Here is a 19,220-nt window from a genome sequence, read left to right on the forward strand (position 1 = left end):
CCCAACTTCCCAGTGTCAACTACCGGTGACATTTCCTGCAGCGTGGGTGGCAGCCCCATCCCTTCTGCCGAGGTTAAGGTGAGGTGGCCTGAAGCCCATGTGTTTTCTCCAGGACCATGCTCATGTGGCACCCAGGCAACCACCGCCAGTTGCATGGTAACTTCACTGCTGGTCCCAGTGTGGCCAGCAAAGATGGGGTTTGCTGGGGCTTCCAGCACAGCAGCACTTCATGGGGTCAACAGGTTGGTTCTGATACTTTTTAAAAAAAGATTTTATTGGAAAAGAAAACAAACCCCATTTCCAAAAGGAGTGAGAGTTCCCACCCAGCACCAGTGTTGGTGTGGCAAAGGCAGAGGGACTGCAGCCCCGATAAGAACACACATGGTTAGAAGTGATAGAGGAGAGGAGACACAGTGGTTCCTGGGGTGGTTGTGTTTACCTCAGCTGCAGGTAATTCATCCAAAGGGATGCTGGAATAAGCTTCCTGAGCTGAGATCAGTCCTCAAGTGAGTAAGGGGCATGAGTAATGGGGTTACTCTGGCATTTAACACCCATCCCTTCCTTCTGTCACCTCTGCTGGTGAAGGAACAAGGAGGGTCCTGGACTTGCCAAAGGATGTGCTAAAGGCAACTCATTTGTGCTGCAGGGTGGAAAAATGTGTGTTCCCATCCCAGCTCTCTGGGTGCATCCCAGCGAAGCCCACCACCAGCCAAGAGGAGATGAGTGAGATGCACTGGCAGCGGGGTCGCAAGGATGGGAGCAGCCTCTCCTGCGGGGTGAGTGGGTGGGTTTGCTCTCTACAACACTAATGATTAAAACAAGGCATCTCAGCAAAACAGGAGGTCATGGAAAGGAGGAAGTAGAGGAGAAGGAAGACTGTAGCATGGGCCAGCTGCAGCTGGGCATCCAGTCCTGTAGGCACCATGTTGAGGGGCCGATGAAGATGATGGCTTCCCGTTCTAGTCCTTCCCCTTGCCCTTCTTTGCTGCATTCGAGAAGAACAGGAGACAAGAGTGAATGCATCTGCTGGAAGCTCACTGGTCCCCCAGACAGAGCTGTGGTACAAATGTAGTCAGCACAGCCAGAGTGGCATGGCACAGCAGCCACATCCCTGCAGGTGGCCGCCTGCCGTGTAAAACCAGGGGATCCCCATCCCACCAAAACTGGCAGTGACTTGCGGGGAGACCAAGGTTTTTCCTAGAAGCACTTGCATCCCACCCAGCCAGCAGCTGCACTTTGGGGTTATAACATGTGCAGCTGCAAAGGAAAGAACGACCTATATAATCCCCCACACCACAGCAAAGCTCAACCCCAATGGGCCAAGATACTGAAAAACTCTTGCCTTGGGTCCCAGCAGGACACCCTTCTAGGGACAGGAGTAGTGAGAACTGACCTTTGGACTTCGACTTGATCTTGGAAGAGCAGGGCTTGGTCACAGAGACGATCTCCTCACACTGGGCATTGTACAGGGCTTTCTTCAGGATGCCTGAGCGAGTCTTCAAGCCTGTCTGAGCATTACACCCTCCCCAGCTCTCAAACTTGTACTTGCAGTCAGCTGGATGAGAGGGGAGAGGCATCAGAGCTGGTAAGGACCAGCTGGGCATCAGCCCCCGTCACCCACCCCAGCATGGTCCCCAGCCACCCTACCTCCATGTACCCACCTCCAAATTTCTTCTTCCAGTTGCAGGGGATCTTGCACTTGAGCTTCTTGCTCTCATCTTTGCAAGTTCCCTCGCGGTAGCCCAGGCCACAATCCTTACTGTTGGGAACACAAGGTCCCCAGCGCCAGTCCTCGCACTTAGAGCCATCCTTCTTTGCCTTCTCTGAGAGGAAAAGAGGAGTGGGTGCTCTCTGCAGGGACAGAAGAGCACGCCCCAGGCTCCCCCACCCAACTGGCTCCCTACCCCGGGCTGCCCCCTCACCTTTCTTATTCTTGCCAGCCTCAGTGGTGGCAGCCAGCAGGATCAGTGCCAGGAGGAGGAGGAGGCCCCGAACCTGCATCCTGCCTGGGAAGGAGGGAGAAGGTGAGGTGGGTGGGAGGTTGGGGTGCAATGTGATGCCGAGGAGGGGGCATGGTGGGCTGTGGGCAGCCTGTGTGGGGGTAAGACAGCAGCTGCCTCCGTTGGGCACACCCCTGTGTGTGTGTACACCCCTGTGCCCTGCTCATCGCCACCCGTTTGGGGACCCCCCACACAGCCCCTGGGGAAGCCCTGAAGTTGGGTGCCCGTAGATTCTTTATCCAGCACCCAGCAGGCTGTCCAGGGCCTGGGGGCACAGCTCCTGTAATGCCTTTCTCCAGTTCCAGAGGATGTCAGGGTGAAAAGAAAAAAGCCTGGGAAAAACAAACCTGCTGCCATGCGGGGTCTGAGAGTTAAACCAGTGGATTAAACACCAAAAAAAAGCAGTGTGGGAGCTTGTTGGAGGGATGGAGTTGGAGTACTGAGCCCACTGCTAGTGCCACCTATGCATGCAGGGGAGGTGCACAGGTGGGCATGCACTTGGGAGCATGTTGGGGACAAGGGTGACTCCTGGGACCCTGCCCTCAACCCCCTGCCCTGGTGGCCTTGGAACAGGTGACAACTCCCCTCTGGCCGCCATCATGAGACTCTGTGGGATGCTGCTGCCAACACTGGGATCCCAGCTTGTGCATATGAGCAGAGCTAGCATCTCAAATCTGGCAACCCTTTCCCTGCTCCACCAAAGGCCTTTAGGATGCCACCCATATCTGTGCAGCAGCAGCCAGCCAGAAAATAAATTGCACCTGCCCTGGCTCTACAATGGGCTTGATGTGCTTGGCAGGACTGGGCTATAGAGGACAGGGCCAAGAGGACATCCGTGCAGAGAAGAACCTGGGGTCAGTGTTTGCTCCCTGCCCCCAGGCTCCCCGGGCAGTGTGCCAGAGAGAGCAGCATCCCACATTATTCAGGCTCCAGTGCACTCACCTTTCATGCATCCGCCGCCAAGCTGCCGGCTTCGCTCTGCATTGAACTGTCACAGGGAATTACAGAGACTGGCTGGCTGAGGACACAGTCACAGGGGTGAGATCTGTCTTCCCCCTCACCCAGGCCGGCTGAGAGCCATCCTGCCGAGCACAGCTTGGCTCAGCTCTGTTCCCACCCATCTGCCTTCAAAGGGGACAAGAGCTCAGCCCAGATTGGCTGGTTATAGATGACAAGGCTGGAGCTGAGCTGAGTTACAGACACGGCTGTCCTGCTTTCTGCAGCAGCTCTTATAGGGTAGCACCTCTGACATCTGCACTATTCACAGCATCTCTCTGGTTTCAGGTGCTCTGTAAACTTCTTCCATACTTGGCTGCAGAGCATTTCCCTGTGTGCCTTGCACCTACCTCCCAGCTCAGTGCCTTCTGTTCTGGCCCTTCAGACAAGGCTTCAAGCCCCCAGGGCAGACAGCCCTAGCTGCCACGCTCACCCCTGCCTCTTTTGCAGGTATGGACAGTCTGCTCCCTCTGGGTGTTGTGGGGCCTGCCCACGTGTACACAGGGATGTGAGAAGGGGGGCTCTGAGGGCAGACCAGCTACAGCCACTGGATCTGCTCCCAGGCTCTGCCTAGCACATCACATCTTCCAGGCAAAAGTCTGCAGAGATCTTCAGTCATGGCTCAGCCTAACGCATTCATAAGGGAAAGGGAGCGTAGTTTTCCGACTGGTTTTCTGAACAGCCTGATCCCTTCTGGACACCATACAGGGCCAGGTAGTGCCACTGGCTTCTCCTAATGCAGGCCACACACCCTCCCCAGCTCCTGTCCCCTTGCTACTGCCCCAGTGCACTCCAGGTAGCGTGGCAGCTGCAGGGCTTGCAGTCCCCTTGCAACCCCTCTTCCAGCAGTGGAACCTCTTGGCTCGGCTCAAATTGCAGATGGGTCTGGAAGAGGTGAGCACAGGACTGTGGTCCTACCTCTGTGGGCTGAGCTGCTCTGGGCAGGGAGCCCAGCACTCGGGAAGCCCAGAGCTCGGGGAGCTCGTGGCCTGTAGTGCCAAGCACACAGAAAGCAGGAAGCTGCCTTCTGCCAGGAAAGGAGAGATTGAGCTTCTCCTCGTGAGCCAAGGCCTTAGCATGATCAGGATGTTCTGCCGGAGGTGCTGAGGGGAGCAGCACCTGGGGGTGGTGCGGTGGGGCTTTCCAGCAGGCGGCCTCATCTTCAGCTCACGGGAGGAGAAGGTGCTCCATGGGGAAAAGGTTCTGCCCGTGTACCAGGGGCAGAGAGGGAAGCACCTCTGCTCTTTGCTCTCACACCAGAGTAGATGCTGTGCGTGGCCCCAGCACAGCCCCTTCCCCTCGGTCCCCGGAGAGGCCGGCGGTGGCCGAGCCCCGCTCCGGGGCAGCTCCCCAGGCTCCGGTCGGTGCATCTCTCGCCACCTGAGCTCTCCCCGAGGGAGAGCGGGGTGCTTTCCAAGAGGAGTGGGGCTAAGACACCAAGCCACTGCCTCGACCCATCTGCTCTCCAGGAGCCCTGAGTCCCTCCTAAACTCCATCCTCCTGCATCTCCGGGCTCTTTCCTAGCTCTCGCAGGCGATCCCGCACTCTGGGGTCCGCCGCCCCCGGCACCCCTGCCCCAATCCCCCTTTTCTGCAGCTCCTCATCAGGAACGGCCATGTCCCACACCCCGACAACGCCCCTTCCCCCTGAGGAGAACCCTCAGCCTGGATTACTACCGCCTCGCTTGGGAGGTGAGGGGGAAGTCCCCTCTGGCCTCTCCGGAGGCGCCAATCTCCGCGGCGTCGGGCGGGCGGTGCCGTCGCCCACGGGGGCTTGGGGTGGGGGCCCGACCCCGAGTACTGGGGGTGGGGGGCCACACTCACCTGCGGAGCGGAGCGGAGCGGAGCAGCGCGGTGCGGAGCTGCTGCCTTTGTGTGCCGGCCGCGTGCGGAGCCCCGCGCAGCGCACAGCGGCCCCTGACGTCGGGCTCGGCTGGCAGCAAAAAGGTGGGTTTTTAGCCCAAAACTTTTCGCAGGCTCCTCCTCTGCCGCTCCCCCACCCCCACCCCCCCCCCAGCCCCGGCAGGCAGAAAGGCAGGGAGGCGGAGGGGGCAGGCTGGCCCCTCGGCCGGCGGGGAGGGGGGAACGTGGGCAGGCGGCAGCTCGCTGGTCTGGGGGTGTACTGGGCCAGGGGGAGTCAGGTCCCGCTGGGCACAGCCCCTGGCCCCTGCCCGGTCTCACCTTATCGCAGTGCTCTCCCACTCGCAGCCGCTGCGCGGTACCAGGGAAGCTGTGGGGGTTCAGCTGACCACGCACCCCAATATCACTGAGTGGCCGAAGGGGTGCAGAGCTGAACAGCCAGTCAGGGTCTCTCCTGGGGGCTGCCGCTCTAAGTCATGCTGGAAGGTGGTCCCGGGGCCTCGATGGAGTGAAAGGAACCATACCGTGTCTCTGCCAGCTCTGTAGATACCTCTTTCCCCCTCAAGGCCACTGGCATCGATGGACCGGCCTTTCATGGTCTCTCCCTGCTTGCTCTGCCCCTCGTGGGAGGGCACTGGAGGGGTACTTGCTCAGCACCCAAAGCAGCACATCATTAATGTGCTGGCCCAAGCATCTCTCCAGACCATCCCTTGTGACCTGCCTGCCAGTCCCCAGCTCAGCCATGCTGCAGCCCTTCTCCTTGGACCAAGCTGCGGTATCAGACTGCTGGCGGGGGATGAAAAGGACCTTGCAGACATGACTGCTCCCTCCCCCACATCTGCCCCCTTTTCTTAGGAGGTGAGCTGAGGCAGGGGCCAAGCCAATTCTCCTCTGGAGTTAGCAGTCAGAAAGGCAAGTGTCATGCCAGAAGAACGGGGCCGTGGTGGGGAATGGAGCTGTTTTCCCACCCCTTATCCTAGAAGAAGTCTGCCGAAAGCAGGGCTGGCACAGGTGGGGTTGCAGGGCAGGAGGGGCTGGTTTTTATGAGCTGCTTTGAAACCAGCTCTCTTCTCCAGAGATCAGTGCATTTAACTCACGCCCCACCAGCAGTTTCCTCAACATCTGCAAAGGTTTTGAGGAGGGCTGGCAAATGTGGGAACGTGGAATCTCCCCTGCCCGCTGCGCACACAGCAACAGGTATTACTCTGGGTGGCGAGGGGTCTGGACATTCTGGGCTGTACGTTTGAGCCCAGGATGCAGAAATGGATCCTGATAGCTTGCCAGGTAGCAAGGCCAACAGCCTCCCCCCAAAGTTGGGCCTTTAAACTAAAGCTGAAGGAAGCTGCCAAAACAAACTTCACTAAAAAAGACGGGGAAGGACCTAGGTGTGCATCAGGTTTGCAAGTCTGAGTTATGGGACTGTGATGAACAAACTAGGGCCTGGTAGAACTCAAAGAACTAGGTGAGTCTGGGTCTGGAAGCAGAAGTGTCCCTAATCCTCTGCTTTTGTAATTGGAGAGCAGTCCTCCCACCAGAGCGGCAGAGATAATCCCTGCCCTCAGTGCTCAGTACAGGAGGCAGGACCAGTGGGAAAACAATAGGAAGAGCCCCTGGCAGGTTCTTCTCCCGCAGAGCAGCATGGCTAGGGACAGCTCACCACAAAAAAAGGCCAATAAATGTTTTGAAATCAGAAGCTGGATGCCACTGTAGTACCCACCACCCACCCATAGCTGTGGCCTGCCCAGGGCAGGGAAGCCACTGGGGCTGCTGCTTTTGCCCCAGGGAGCACTAACAGGCTACTAGCTCTTAATTCACAATTCCAAGTCTTTCTGGATCACTTGGGATGGCAGTGCGCTTTCTCCCTGTTCCATGTTACACTGAGTATTGATGTATGACACAGAATGGGGGGGAAGGTCCCTAAGGACAAAGACCCCATATCCAGCAGAGTTGCCGAGGGATGGTGTGCAGGGAAGTGGACAAGGACCTGGGCCCACAGGGAACTCCAAAGAGTACCCCCAAGTTAGGATGGGGGCAGAGGCCTTGAGGTACGACCTTGTTTGAGCTGTGCAAGGCATCACTGGTACACTGCCCACTGCATTCTTGCAGATGCAGCAGGAGATGGGAACTAAAACATCAATCTCTTTTATTTCAATGGCAAGAAACAACAACATCCAAACAGTCAAAACTGAAAAGTGATGGGAACACAGGCTCTTGCCAGGCCCTGGGCCTGCTGGAGCCAGCATCCTCACAGAGTTACAAAAATACAATCCTACAACAGCGTCTAGGAAACACAGACCCAGGTATTGCACAGAACCCCTGCCCTCAGTGAGCAGGGCAACCAACACCCCCTCCGTCTTCACCAAAACACAAGCAGGCTTGGAATTGCACAGCAACTCAGCTCACGCATGCACGGAGGGGCCAGGCGGGGAGGGGGACAGTGTGTCTCTCAACTACCTGTACAAAAACTATAAGGGAGAAAGGGAGAAGCTGGCGCTGTAGATGCCTCTAGGCCAATCTGGGTGTCCCATCTCGGGGAGCAGTAGTGTGGACCTCTGAGAAGATGACAGTGCCTTGTTTGTTAGTGGCCTGCCAGCAGTGCTGATAGGAACTCCGGGCTCTGCTGGAGCATCCCAGCTCTGAACGCATTAAGATGCTAATGTTATTAACTGCCAGTACTGCCAACTGGCCCCTACCACTCTGCACTGCCTTCTGCCTCTGTTCCCCACTACAGTATCCCCCATCCTCAAAGGGAACTCTGCCCCTGGCCAAAAAAACCTGAAGAGTATTCTGATTCTCTGTGGTATAATCACCTTTTTTTGGTATTGGTATTGGGAGAGATTCAAATGGTGCCATCTGGCACTACCCAGTGGGCACAGCTGGGTGTAAGTGCAGAGGGACTGTACAGACCCCACGCGGCAACAGCATTATCCTCTCCCAGGATCCAAGCTGTGAACGGCAACCCACTTCACTGCCCACCTGAAAGGGCCAAGCAGCTTTGCCAGGCTCAGAGCTACCATCTTTCCTCTGTTGGCACCTCCTGGTCTCAGAGAATGTCAGTTCTGTAAAAGCCTGGCTTAAGGGCTGGCTTGATGCCTCCGCATCAAGTGTCCACAGCACCTGCAGGGGAGATGGGTTGTGGTGCCTCGTGCTCCACAGCAGGCCCCCCTGCAGGCGTGACTCAGGGCTGGGAACCCATATGCTTCCCATGTTCCTCATTTTGCTAAAACTGGAGAGGGTGAGCTGGTGGTGCCTTGGCTGGGTGAGCTCTGAAGTTTTCCCTGCAAAGTCCTGTGCCCAGTTTAGGGAATGGCAGGAGTTGGACTCAGAAGATGCATGTTGCCAGGTTGGGGGGGCATGGGGGGGAATCCCTGAGAGCAGCGCTGACCCCAGCACTGCCCCTCCAGCCCCATGCACAGCATTGAAGGGGAAACTGAACCAGGGAGGGCAGCTGAATCCAAGTCAGCATTTGGGAAATACAACAGGCTTCACCACAGGCACTACTCAGGGTCAAGTGCAGCTCTCCACCGTGGCTATGTGCTGCAGTGGGCTCACAGATACCCAGCAGACACTGGGTGAGCAAGCTGTCCCACCCAGCCCCATGGAGGGAAGGATGGTGGGACAGCTTGGTAGCCTTCCCACTCTGTGCCCTCCTCTGTGCCATCCATACCCTGAGCCAGACTGCTGACTGGCTGAGCACTAAAGGCAATCAGGGCACCAGTCGCCCTGTTTTCAGCTGCACCAGTCCCAGGTGCTCTGAGGAAAGGCTGGATGCACAAGCAACTTCTCTCCTGCTGCATAAGGCTCGGGGTAGGGCAATACAGAGACCTAGGGCAGATCCAGGAGCAAGGAAGAGGCAGGGGCAGTAAGTTGTGCTGCTTCCCTTGCAGCAAAGTCTGAGGCTCATGGCCTCTGTCTGCTTGCAGAACCTGTGCCTCCTGCAGCTGTGCCAGACAGGAGAGGAGGAACAGGACATGAACCTAGCCAAGCACCTAAAAGAGGGGCACTGCCAGCAGAGAAAGGTGCTGAGCAACGATATCCCACAAGGATCATAGGCAGGAGCCTGCAGAGGGGGCACTAGCATTACTCCCGTGCACAAGAGTGACTGGGGGCTTCAGCCTGGCTTGCCTCAATATGGTCAGGGAATAGAGCCCATCTAGGGCAGGGAATGTGGTGAATGAGAGGTGAAGGAGTGGACGCACAAAGAATCAGGCTCCAAGTCCGAAATACCCACTGTCCTCATAAACAGAGTCCCAAGCCCAGCCTGGGGCAGAACTCTGCTGTATCCATCTCCAAGGACCAGGCTGACATCTAGGGAGGGTTGGGCCAGACTCATAGCTCTGCCAGTTGGCATTGTCCTCTTGTCCTGCCCAAGCTGGCTTGGGCTAAGGCACGCCAAGCACTACACAGCTGTCTCCTGGTCCTCCCGCTGGATCATCTGGTAGTGCTGTCGGTTCTCGAGGTAGGCGGCTAAGTCAGGGTCATTGGCTTTCTCAGCACGGTGCTTCGGGGTGTCTCCCTGCAGAGGGGAGGCAAGAAGTCAGTGCCAAACACTGCCTAAATACTGCCTTGGCACCCAAAAATGCCCCCATTCCCCCATGCAACTGGGTCCAGCAGAGCCTGCAGCCAAGCCCCAAGGCAGGTGGTAGCCAAATGCCCATGTGCTTGCCGTGGGATGAGAGTGTGGTCCTGAGGAGCCTGACTGCTGCAGGACTGGAAACTGTCCCCTGAAGGGCCATCAGCTCCAGGCATGGCTACAACAGAGGCTGACCCTGGCCATCATCAGCCACCCGAGAGGAGACAAAGGCTGGTCCCCAGGACCTGCTCCTTCCCTACGCTGGGAGGCAGGAGGGAAAGGGTGAGGAATGAGGGGTATGTCAGGGGAATGCCCAGGAATACCAACCCCCCTTCCCTCTCTCAGCCTGGCTAGCGCTCCTGCTCGCTCCTGCTCCCGGAGGAGGATCACATTTCACCAGCTTATTGCAGCCATCTGGACTGTGTCCACTAATGAACTCCCGCACTCCATAAAAAGCAAATCTGTTAACAGTTCCCAGCTCCATCTCTTCTCCCCTTCCCTCCCCTTGCTCCTCCTCACCAAGTGCCCAGGCTCTGCTGTGCCACTGAGAAAGGCCACAGAAACCTGGCACTCTGCCACTGCCATTGAAAACCAAGGCTGGAAGGGACACCCGGCCTGCCCCGCTCACCCCCTGGTGCACAGCAGGGCACGGGCGGCTGCAGGAGGGTGCCTTGGTCCTCCAGAGCAACCCCCAGCCACACTTCTCCATCAGGAACAATGATCAGACATGTGCAACCTCCACTGGGCCTGGACAGAGCTGCCCACAAAAGCCCACCCAAGGCTGCAGAGGTGTCATGCACCAAGAAATCCCCTCTTTTGCATGTGTGCCCCAAGACTGGGCACACCCCGTGGTCCTGCACACATACCCCAGCAGCCACACCATCAGGGGGACAGAGACCACTCCGTGCTTCGGTGCTGGCTCCCCTCAGGGACCTCCTCCCCACAGCCCCTGAATGCAATCGCTCATTTAACAGAGGAGGAATTGAGCTTCTTTCCTGTCCCCCTGCAGAAGCCCCTCTGCAATGCTGCCTGCAGCCTGAAACCAGAGCTGCCAGGGCCTCCCTGCCCGGCTGGGCTCAGGCACGCCAACTGATAAGGCTCAGCCTCCCTCACCACTGCAGGGAGTGGGATCAGCCCACTCTGAACCTGTGCTACAGGTCTCACACTCTCCCACACTGGTTTCTAAAGAGGTGGGTCCTGCCTGTGCAGGCAGGCTGTGACCCAGAGCCCACGCGAGGTCAGTGCAGCGGCACAGAGGGGTCCCCAGATAGCTACAAACCCTGACGTGCACAGGCACGTGCAAGCCCACTCCCTGGGGCAGGCAGCATGCCTGAGTGAGGCTCCCTTTTGTGCTGGCAGGCTGGGGGCTGTTCCCCTCCTTCAGGCAAAGGAGGGGGCTGGGGACAGAGAGGGGCTGTGCCCTCAGATCTGCTCTCTCCTCGTGCCTCTGCCAGCCAAGTCTCCATCTAGGCCAGCCCCACTATGGGTGCTGTGCAAAGCCTAAGCCTTAGGATCAAGGAAGAGAGATGGGGAGCCAAAGATTGTCTGTACAGCATCTCCCTGGCAACTGGCAAACTGGGATTGTCTAAATTTGCCCCCCACACTCCACTAGCTCCAGCAAGTTTGTACCCCTCATCTGGACTCCAAACCTGTGCCCCAAACCTGTCCAGATTGGACCTTCTTGACTTGTTCTACATCTCCTCTATTACAGCCCATCACTATAAGCCTCCACCAGACAGATCTGACCACATTCTCTCTACTGTATGCCAGTCCTGGGAATCTCCTGTACCAAAATATGGCCTGGAGCCCTCCCCTTCTGGGACATCTCTGCCAGGGCTGGCAAAATTCCCTGATGCCAAGGCACAGCTCAATTAACACAGCATGTAAGGGAAAGTGCTGTCACTGCCTGCCTGCTCCCCACAGGCCAGCTTCACCCGCTGAGAGGAGCTCCCAGTTCCCCCATCGTGACTGCCTGTGGGGGAGAGTGGGGGGAGTCCTGCAGCTGGGAGAGAGCTTGCAGGGAGAATGTCCTTGCTCTGACCCCGGAGGGTGGGAAGGGGGAGACAGGGATGAGACATTCCAGCCCCTCGCTTCTAATTTAATAAAACAACAGGGAGAGAAGTGCAGGGAGGAGAGGGATTTAACCCCTCTGTAGCTGGACTCTGCTGGGCAAGCATTTGTGCTCCATGTCAGGTCGTCTCTGGCTGGAAAACACCCACCCAAAGCACCCTTGCTCTGCTCTCCTGCCAGCCCTGCTCCTGCCAGCCCTCTGGTGACCCCAGAAAGCCCCACTGCCACCCCCCCACTGTCACCTGCAGGTCTGTCTTCATGAGCGAAGCCCCGGCCTCCACGATGTAGTGGCAGATAGTGCGCTGCCGTAAGGCTGCAGCCTGGTGCAAGCTGGTTTCACCGCTGGGGAGGAGAAAGCAGGAGATGTGAGATGTCCCCCCAAATGGGGACAAGCAGCACATGCGGGTGGCAGCGAGGAACAGCAATTCAGTGGCAGCAGAAGCTTATGGTGGGTTATGTGCTTGTCCAGGAAGCCCTGGCAGAAGAGGGGGTGATACACAGGGCCAGTCAGTCCAAAATGGACTGGGAATCATGGCTGGTAATTAGAGCATGGGCAGCTGAAGTGCCCAAATGACCGGTCACCTCACAGAGGGTCTGGCCAACAGGTAACACAAGTCGGTCAGCAACTTACTTCTCCTCCTCCGTGGCATCAAGGATTTCTGAAGGGGCTGTGGAAAGAAAGAGTGCAGGGCAAGTGAGACCCTCTGCAGGGCAAGAGACAGACCCACCTACTCCCTAGTCACATTCTGCATTGTTCCATAGGGGCTGTTATTTTCATGTTGCCTGACAAAAGTCTCAGCTTCAATGCACTCAAGTCAGCAACAGCATCTGAGTCCAGCTGAGCACAGGGAAGAAGTATTGGTTGTGGACTCATTACAGAGAAATATCTAAATAAAGCAGCCTGTATTTCAGTGGGAGCTGAAAAGATTGGGAGCTGCCAAAAACAACAGATCAGCTGACCTGATGGCAGAACCAGGACACTGAGAAATGTTTCTCAGAGACATGCTGGGCCCTGCTAGGATGCAGCAACAGCCGTGGGGACACCCCAGTACTGGCAAACAGATGCCAGAAGGATGATGTAGCAAACCCAGAGGAAAGGGATTTAAGACCAGGAGCACTCCCTCTGAGCAGAGGGTTGGGCTTTTTTGGCTGCCAGGCTCCTTTGCTAAGGGTGGCACTCTTGGCCCCAACTCACCGTTCTCGATGATGTATCTGACGATGTCCTTGCTCCCTGATTTGACGGCATGGTGGAGGACAGTCTGGCCTGAGGAATCTCGCACCATCAGGTCTCTTCCAGCTCGATGCAGCTCTTGGAACTACAAAATTCCCAGATTGCTCAGGATGAGTTGCCTTTCCCAGCTCCAAGACCCAAGCCCTGGCACTGTGTCCCTGAAGTGCCTGATAGGTTGTGTGGATATTCGGGGCTGGTGGGGAGCTGTGACCAGCTCAGCAATGCTGCCAAGTCCCTTCCCTATGTGTCCCCCAAGAAAAGGAACACAGCTTCTTGCCAGAAGCCTGTCTGTTTTCCAGTCACCACTCCTGAAGGAAGGCCCTTGTCAGGAGCTGCTCCAGGGCAACTGAAGAGCATGACTGGCAGGGCTTCCCTTAGCCTGAGGGGCATGCCAGCTGAGAAGGCTGCAGGGAGATTGCCCAGAGCCAGCCCCGGCTGCTCATCAAAGCAGGCTGTAGGAGCACCTACCTTGCTGAAGTTGCCACCCTTGGCAGCTTCTATTAGATCATCTGCAAAGAATGGAGATGTGTCAGGGTCAGAAAAGTCAAGCTGTAACACCATTTATCTAATGCTGGAGACAAGGGTTGGGCATCAGAGGTGTGGAACAATCTGCTGAGGGTACAGCACAAGATCCTCCAGGTGCTAATCCCTTGTTCAGACAGGATTTACATGGCTCCTCCACCTTCAGGAATGTAAGGGACAAGTCACGGGAGAGAAGGAGAGATCACATAACTGGGAGTGCAGCAAGACCTCAGCCCCTGTGAGATGTGTGTGCAGGGGGAGTAGTCTCTGCCCATGGGCAGGATAACTTGTGATGGAAGTGAGGAGCAGATCTCCTGGGCATCAGCCTGCGGCCAAGATACTCCTCACCAATCACTCACTCACACTTCCAGGCTCTGATCAAACTTCAGGAAACTCTTTTCATTTGCTCAGCTTGGTGAGGCCCCTGTCCTGGTGTTCCCACCTCTCCAGCTGCCCAGTGGAGACAGCCTCCCAACCCAGCCTAGAGAGCTCAGCTCTGCAGGTGGGATATTAACCCCTTGCAATATCATTTCCCACACAGTGGAACCGGGAAGGTGCATGGCTGAGCCACTCCACTAATCTCTGTCAGGTGTCTCCTGCCCACCTCTGGGGTCATCTGCCCACAGGGCTCCCTGTTCCCACTAGCACATGGGCAGCAGGGCTCCTACCTGCTCACCAGGGAAAGAATAAGCCAAAAAAATATGGCAGGAAAACAAAAAAGCATGGCCTGAGAGGGTGTGATAGGGACTGGGACACAACTCACCTCTGTGTGGGAGGCAGCGCTCAGGCTCAGCACTGGAAGGGAAGAAGAAAAGGTGTAACTAACTCTGCCAGTCCTGGCAGCAGATCACCCAGAAGTACACAATGTGGGTAGAAGGATGGCTGTGGAGAAACCTGCCTGTGGCACTCCTTCAGCAGGCAGGAGAGGCAGACAGAGACTGCTCTTTGGCCATGCCACCTACTTCTTCCCTGATCTGGGTTCTTCCCCATCCCCACTCCCATTTCTACTGCTGTCCCTATAGCTCCAATGCTGTTCCATATCTGAGGCTGGCCTTAGCTGGACTGAGAGACACCCATGTCTTTTGCCCCATGGGCCAGGTGCTGGAGCTTTACCTCATGCCTGAGCCACCCAGTGATGCTCCACTGCTTATAGCACCACTGGCAGAGGAACAAGGAAGACAGGATGGCATCTGACCCCTTGGTTTAACTCAGCACTGAATTCCTGCTCATTTCCAGGAAGCCCCTCTGTAATCTGGCCCAGGGATCAATGCTGTGAAGCCAAACCCTGCTTCTCTCATCACTGCCCATCCTTCCTGAGGTACACCACTCCAGACTCACCTGGGGGCAGGAGAAGAGGGTGGAGAGGAAGAAGAGGAGGGGAATGCAAAGTGGTGCCCAGGGGGTGTGGCAGATGAGTCCACGAGGTCGGGCATGGCAGGAGAGGTGCTCACAGTCTGGGTGATCACTAGCTCTGGGTCCAGCACATAGAGCTCGTCCTGAGAGATCTCTGTCACGTAGTTGAGGTGCTCCTGAAAGACACAAGTCAGGCCCCCTCAGCTCCATCCCCTCACATCCCGTGCCTTGCAGCCCACCCACTTGCTCAGCAAAGTGGTGGCTTGAAGAGCCCTGGGAACCTTCACATCTCCTTCGTCCTTTTCAGGCTTCCTATTGCCTTGCCAGCTTACCAACACTGTAAACCTCATCTCCATGTCCTCTTCTCCAGATCACTGGGGAAAGCATCTATTGTTGGTGAAGATGACCCAAGTCACTGAGTTCCCTGGCCAGTCTTGCTATGTTTGCTATTCCTTACCTGCTCCACTGTAGTGCTCTGTGGGCAGCTTTCAAGCCAAGGCTGTGCTACCAGCCACACTTTCTCCCTTTTCCCCAGGAACCTGGAGGTGCTGGGGCTGGTCCTGAACCAGGCTTGTCATGCCATCCCTTGGGGGATGCCACAGGGCAGGGCAGCAGTGTGAGACCCGTGTGACCCCAAGGCTCTGCCTGCCTGTTGGTCTGCACGAAGGTGGGACACCCAAACACCTTTTCAGCAGATGCCAGGGGGATAATGGTGGAGGATGAGGCTGCACTCACCTGAGCACGGTCTATCCTGTAGAACCGATTGGCTGTGGTTGCTGTAAGACAGGGACAGAATGAGACAGGGTGATTCTTGGTGTGAGACAAAGGAGACAGCCACTTTCCACCACCGAGTGACAGTGAGCTATCCAGCCACTTCATGGCTTGCAGAGAGGGTACAGCAAAGCAAACAGCACCCCCTGACCAGGAGTGAACAACTTTCCTTTGTGACTCTGCTGCTTTCTTCCCCCGGGAGACAGCTCTTTGGGCCTCTGTGACCATCATGCCCCTATGAAACATGCCTTTGCTTGCTATCTCCCCCTTAATGACTCCTGGCAGGGAGCCACAGGGAAGGCAATAACACATCTGGCTGATGCCATGGCCTTTCTGGTGGCTTTTAAGTGCCCCACCATCATCCTAAGCAGATGAAGCTCAGGGCTGTGCAGTGCACATCTCAGCATTCACTTACAACAGGTGAGGAACTGCTCTGATTAACATGATGCACCTTGTCACACAGTGCTCAGAAGTGAGGGCACTCCATGGGACTGGGAGAAGGGGGAGCTCAGCCTTCTGCTGACTTGACTAAGGTCCCACAGACCTCCACGAGGCCACATCAGAGCATGCGACTGCAGGCACAACAGAGCATGCCACCACCAGCTGTAGATCCGAGACCCTGTCTCCTAGGATGGCAGGAGAGCTTCCAACCAGCCTCCAGCCTGTCTGAGCGCAGCCCTCTTCCTTAGAGAAGAGATCACCACAGGGGAGAGGAGGTCCTACAGAGCAAGTGGCTATGCTAGAGCCAGACATACACAGCTGAGGGAGCAGGGAGGTGCTGGGGACTTTGGACATCACCAAGGGAGAGCAGGACAGGTAAGAGCACAGTGCCAAGACAATTGGGTTCCCATGCAGAGCAGAAGGCATTGTCCTGCCAGGCTGCTAGTGCCAATCCAGGAGAGGTTGCTGCCATGGGACCCTTGGGGACCCAGGGAAGTTTCTCTGCAAACAGTCGGGATGTGCCAGAGCAGATAAGAGAAGTGAAAGAGCCCATTTATCCAGTCCTGGTTGGAGATTTACAGCCAGGGAGCTACTGTTCAAGGCCTATAATTCAGCCACTTGAATTAGCCTGTGCTGTGTTGAATGGGGCTCTGACCTCTGACACATTTTCCCAAGCTCAAGACCTACTGCTGGGAGACTGGTAGGAGAAGGGAAAGTGGCCCTGGTACAGCAGTCCTGGTAGTGACACTGGGAAGCAGCAGCACCAGCAACCCCACACGCAGGGCTGGAACCTCAAAGCGAGAAATTGCATCCTCTCTGCCTAGTACTGCCAGGCCCACCTTGCAACCCATGGCTGTGCTCTGCTGTGCTCTACACCTTGCTGCTGGGAAGTCAGGGAGATGAAGTGCCACCAGTGGACATTTCTCTCAGCCAGCTTCCAGGTACAGAGGGAGCCTCTTGGTCAGTGAAGGCAAAGGGAGAGGAGAAAGCTACTTTCTGGCAGGGGGGAAGAAGCAGCCAGAGCTCAGCCGGGAGCCTGCTCCCCTACAGCACTGGGATGCTGATGGTGAGCCTGGCTCTCAGCATGCGGAGCAGGGGGGCCCCCTGCCTGCATGACACAGGAGAGCAGCTTCAGCAGTCCCGGTGTGACAAACACAGGCTGCCAAGCTGCCTTCAGGTCCAGGGGAAGGAGACCAGCAGACACCCTTTGCTTCACTCCTGGTCAGCAGCCAGAGACATGGCCTGGGGCACAGCTCTGCTGTGCTCGACCCCAACATCCATAAGTTCCAAGTGTCACATAGCTACCTGTGGCTTGTCACTGAGTATCTGTCCTCTCATCCCCCAGATTCACAGAATCATCAAATCCTTTAGGTTGGAAGAGACCCTAAAGATCATTGAGTCCCACTGTTAAACCAACACTGGCAAGTCCACCACTAAACCATGTCCATAAGTGCCATATTTACACATCTGTTCCAATGTTTGACCACCCTTTCAGTGAAAAAATTCCTCCTAATATCCAATCTAAACCTCCCCTGGCACAACTTGAGGCCCTTTCCTTTTACCCTGTCACTTGTTACTTGGGAGAAGAGGCCGAACCTCAACTGGCTACAACCTCCTTTTGGGTAGCTGAAGAGAGAGATAAGCCTTAGCCTCCTTTTCTCCAGGCTAAACAACCCCAGCTCCCTCAGCCATTCCTCCTGTGGCTTGTGCTCCAGGACCTCCACAAGCTCCATTGCCCATCTCTGGACATGCTCCAGCATCTGAATGTTCTTCTTGCAGCAAGGGACCTAAAACTGAACACAGGATTCGATGCGTGTCCTCACAGTGCCAAGTACAGGGGGACAATCCCAGCCCAAGTCCTGCTGGCCACACTATTTCTGACACAAGACAGGATGCCATTGGCCTTCTTGGCACCTGGGCACAATGCTGGCCCATGTTCAGCTAACTGTTGAACAGCACCCCTAGATCCTTTTGGCCAGGCACTTTTCCAGCCACTCTTCTCCCAGTCCGTAGTGCTGCCTGGGGTTGTTGTGACCCAAAGGCAGAACCCGGCACTTTGCCTTGTAGAACCTCATACCGCTGGCCTCAATCCATCAATCCAGCCTGTCCAGATCTCTCTGCAGAGACTTCCTATTCTCCAGAAAATCAACATTCCTGCCCACCTTGGGGTTGTCTGCAAACTGACTGAGGGGGCACTCGATTCCCTTGCTCAAATCACTGATAAAGATAATAAACAGGACTGGCCCCACTACTGAGCCCCAGGGAATGCCACTAGTGACTGGCCACCAGCTAGGTTTAACTCCATTCACCATCACTCTCTGAGCCTGGCCATCTGGCCAGTTTTCTACCCAGCGAACAGTGCAGCTGTCCAAGCCATGAGCAGCCAGTTTGCCCAGGAGAATACTGTGGGAAACGGTGTCAAAGGCTTTACTGAAGTCTAGGTAGACAACATCCACAGCCTTTCCCTCTTCCACTAAGCAGGTCAACTTGACAAAGGAAGAGATCAGGTTAGCCAAGCAGGGCTTGCCTTTCACAAACCCATGTTGGCTGGGTCTGATCCCCTGGTTGTTCTGCCTGTGTCTCATGATGACCTGGATGACTCAGGATGACCTGTTCCATGACTTTTCGTGGCATGAAAAAGGTCTGTTGGGCTGACAGGCCCGTATTTCCCCAGATTCTCCTTCTGGCCCTTCTTATAGATGGGTATCATATTTGCTAACCTTCAGTCAACTGAGACCTTGTTAGCCAGGACTGCTGGTAATTGATTGAAAGTGGCTCAGTGAGCACTTCTGCAGCTCTCTCAGTACCCCTGCGTGGACCCATCCAGTCCCACAGACTCATGTTTGTCTAAATGGTGTAGCAGATCACTAACCATTTCCCCTTGGATTATAGGGGTTTCGTTCTGGTCCCTGTTTCTGTCTTCCAGCTCAGGGGGCTGGGTATCCTGAGAACAACTGGCCTTACTAATAAAGACTGAGGCAAAGCAGGCATTTAGTACCTGAGCCTTTTCCTCATCCTTTATCACTACGTATCTCCCTTCATCCAAAAAAGGATGGAGATTATCCTTAGCCCTCCTTTTGTTGCTGATGTATTTGTAAAAACATTTTTTCGTTGTCTTTCATGGCAGTAGCCGAATTAATTAAGTTCTGACTGGGCTTTGGTCTTTCTAATTTTCTCCCTGCATAAACTCATGACATCCTTGTAATCCTCCAGAGTTGTCTGCCCCCCTTCCCTTCTTTTGAGTTCCAACCAAAGCTCTGCCTTCAGTCAGCTTGGTCTTTGCCCCTGCCAGCTCATACCTTGGTATATGGGGATGTACTGCTACTGAGCCTCTAGAATTTCTTTCTTAAAGCATGTTCAGCCTTCCTTGACTCCTTTGCCCCTTTAGGACTGACTCCCAAGAG

General features: G+C 55.9%; 2 protein-coding genes and 1 long non-coding RNA gene across 5 annotated transcripts in view; 1 reads left to right on the forward strand and 2 right to left on the reverse strand.

Annotated features, from left to right (window-relative positions):
- Positions 1-243: 243 nt before the first annotated feature.
- MDK (midkine) lies at positions 244-2,006 on the reverse strand. The gene is made up of 4 exons (XM_027887139.1): positions 1,923-2,006; positions 1,662-1,823; positions 1,394-1,555; positions 244-985 (listed from the first exon to the last, which is right to left on the reverse strand). Exons 1-4 carry the CDS (start codon positions 1,999-2,001, stop codon positions 960-962), a joined length of 429 nt encoding a protein of 142 aa, XP_027742940.1. The 5' UTR covers positions 2,002-2,006; the 3' UTR covers positions 244-959.
- On the forward strand, positions 328-17,925 carry LOC114059105. The gene is made up of 5 exons (XR_003571587.1): positions 328-338; positions 1,837-1,844; positions 5,221-5,227; positions 11,603-11,607; positions 17,668-17,925. It is a non-coding gene; the product is annotated as an uncharacterized LOC114059105 (long non-coding RNA).
- DGKZ (diacylglycerol kinase zeta) overlaps positions 8,708-19,220 on the reverse strand; it is a 53,679-nt gene continuing 43,166 nt past the window's right edge. For all 3 annotated transcript variants that reach the window (XM_027887104.1, XM_027887112.1, XM_027887095.1), the window contains 8 exons: positions 15,340-15,380; positions 14,590-14,780; positions 14,015-14,046; positions 13,198-13,238; positions 12,694-12,814; positions 12,130-12,166; positions 11,741-11,840; positions 8,708-9,371 (listed from right to left, as the gene is read on the reverse strand). In XM_027887104.1, coding sequence (XP_027742905.1) covers positions 9,255-9,371; positions 11,741-11,840; positions 12,130-12,166; positions 12,694-12,814; positions 13,198-13,238; positions 14,015-14,046; positions 14,590-14,780; positions 15,340-15,380 — 680 coding nt within the window. In that variant the 3' untranslated portion in view covers positions 8,708-9,254. The remainder of the gene's footprint in view (positions 9,372-11,740; positions 11,841-12,129; positions 12,167-12,693; positions 12,815-13,197; positions 13,239-14,014; positions 14,047-14,589; positions 14,781-15,339; positions 15,381-19,220) is intronic.

This window comes from Empidonax traillii, unplaced genomic scaffold (assembly GCF_003031625.1).
Source record: "Empidonax traillii isolate 1590-97213 ecotype Southwest subspecies unplaced genomic scaffold, ASM303162v1 scaffold11:size2795301, whole genome shotgun sequence".
NCBI lineage: Eukaryota > Metazoa > Chordata > Aves > Passeriformes > Tyrannidae > Empidonax > Empidonax traillii.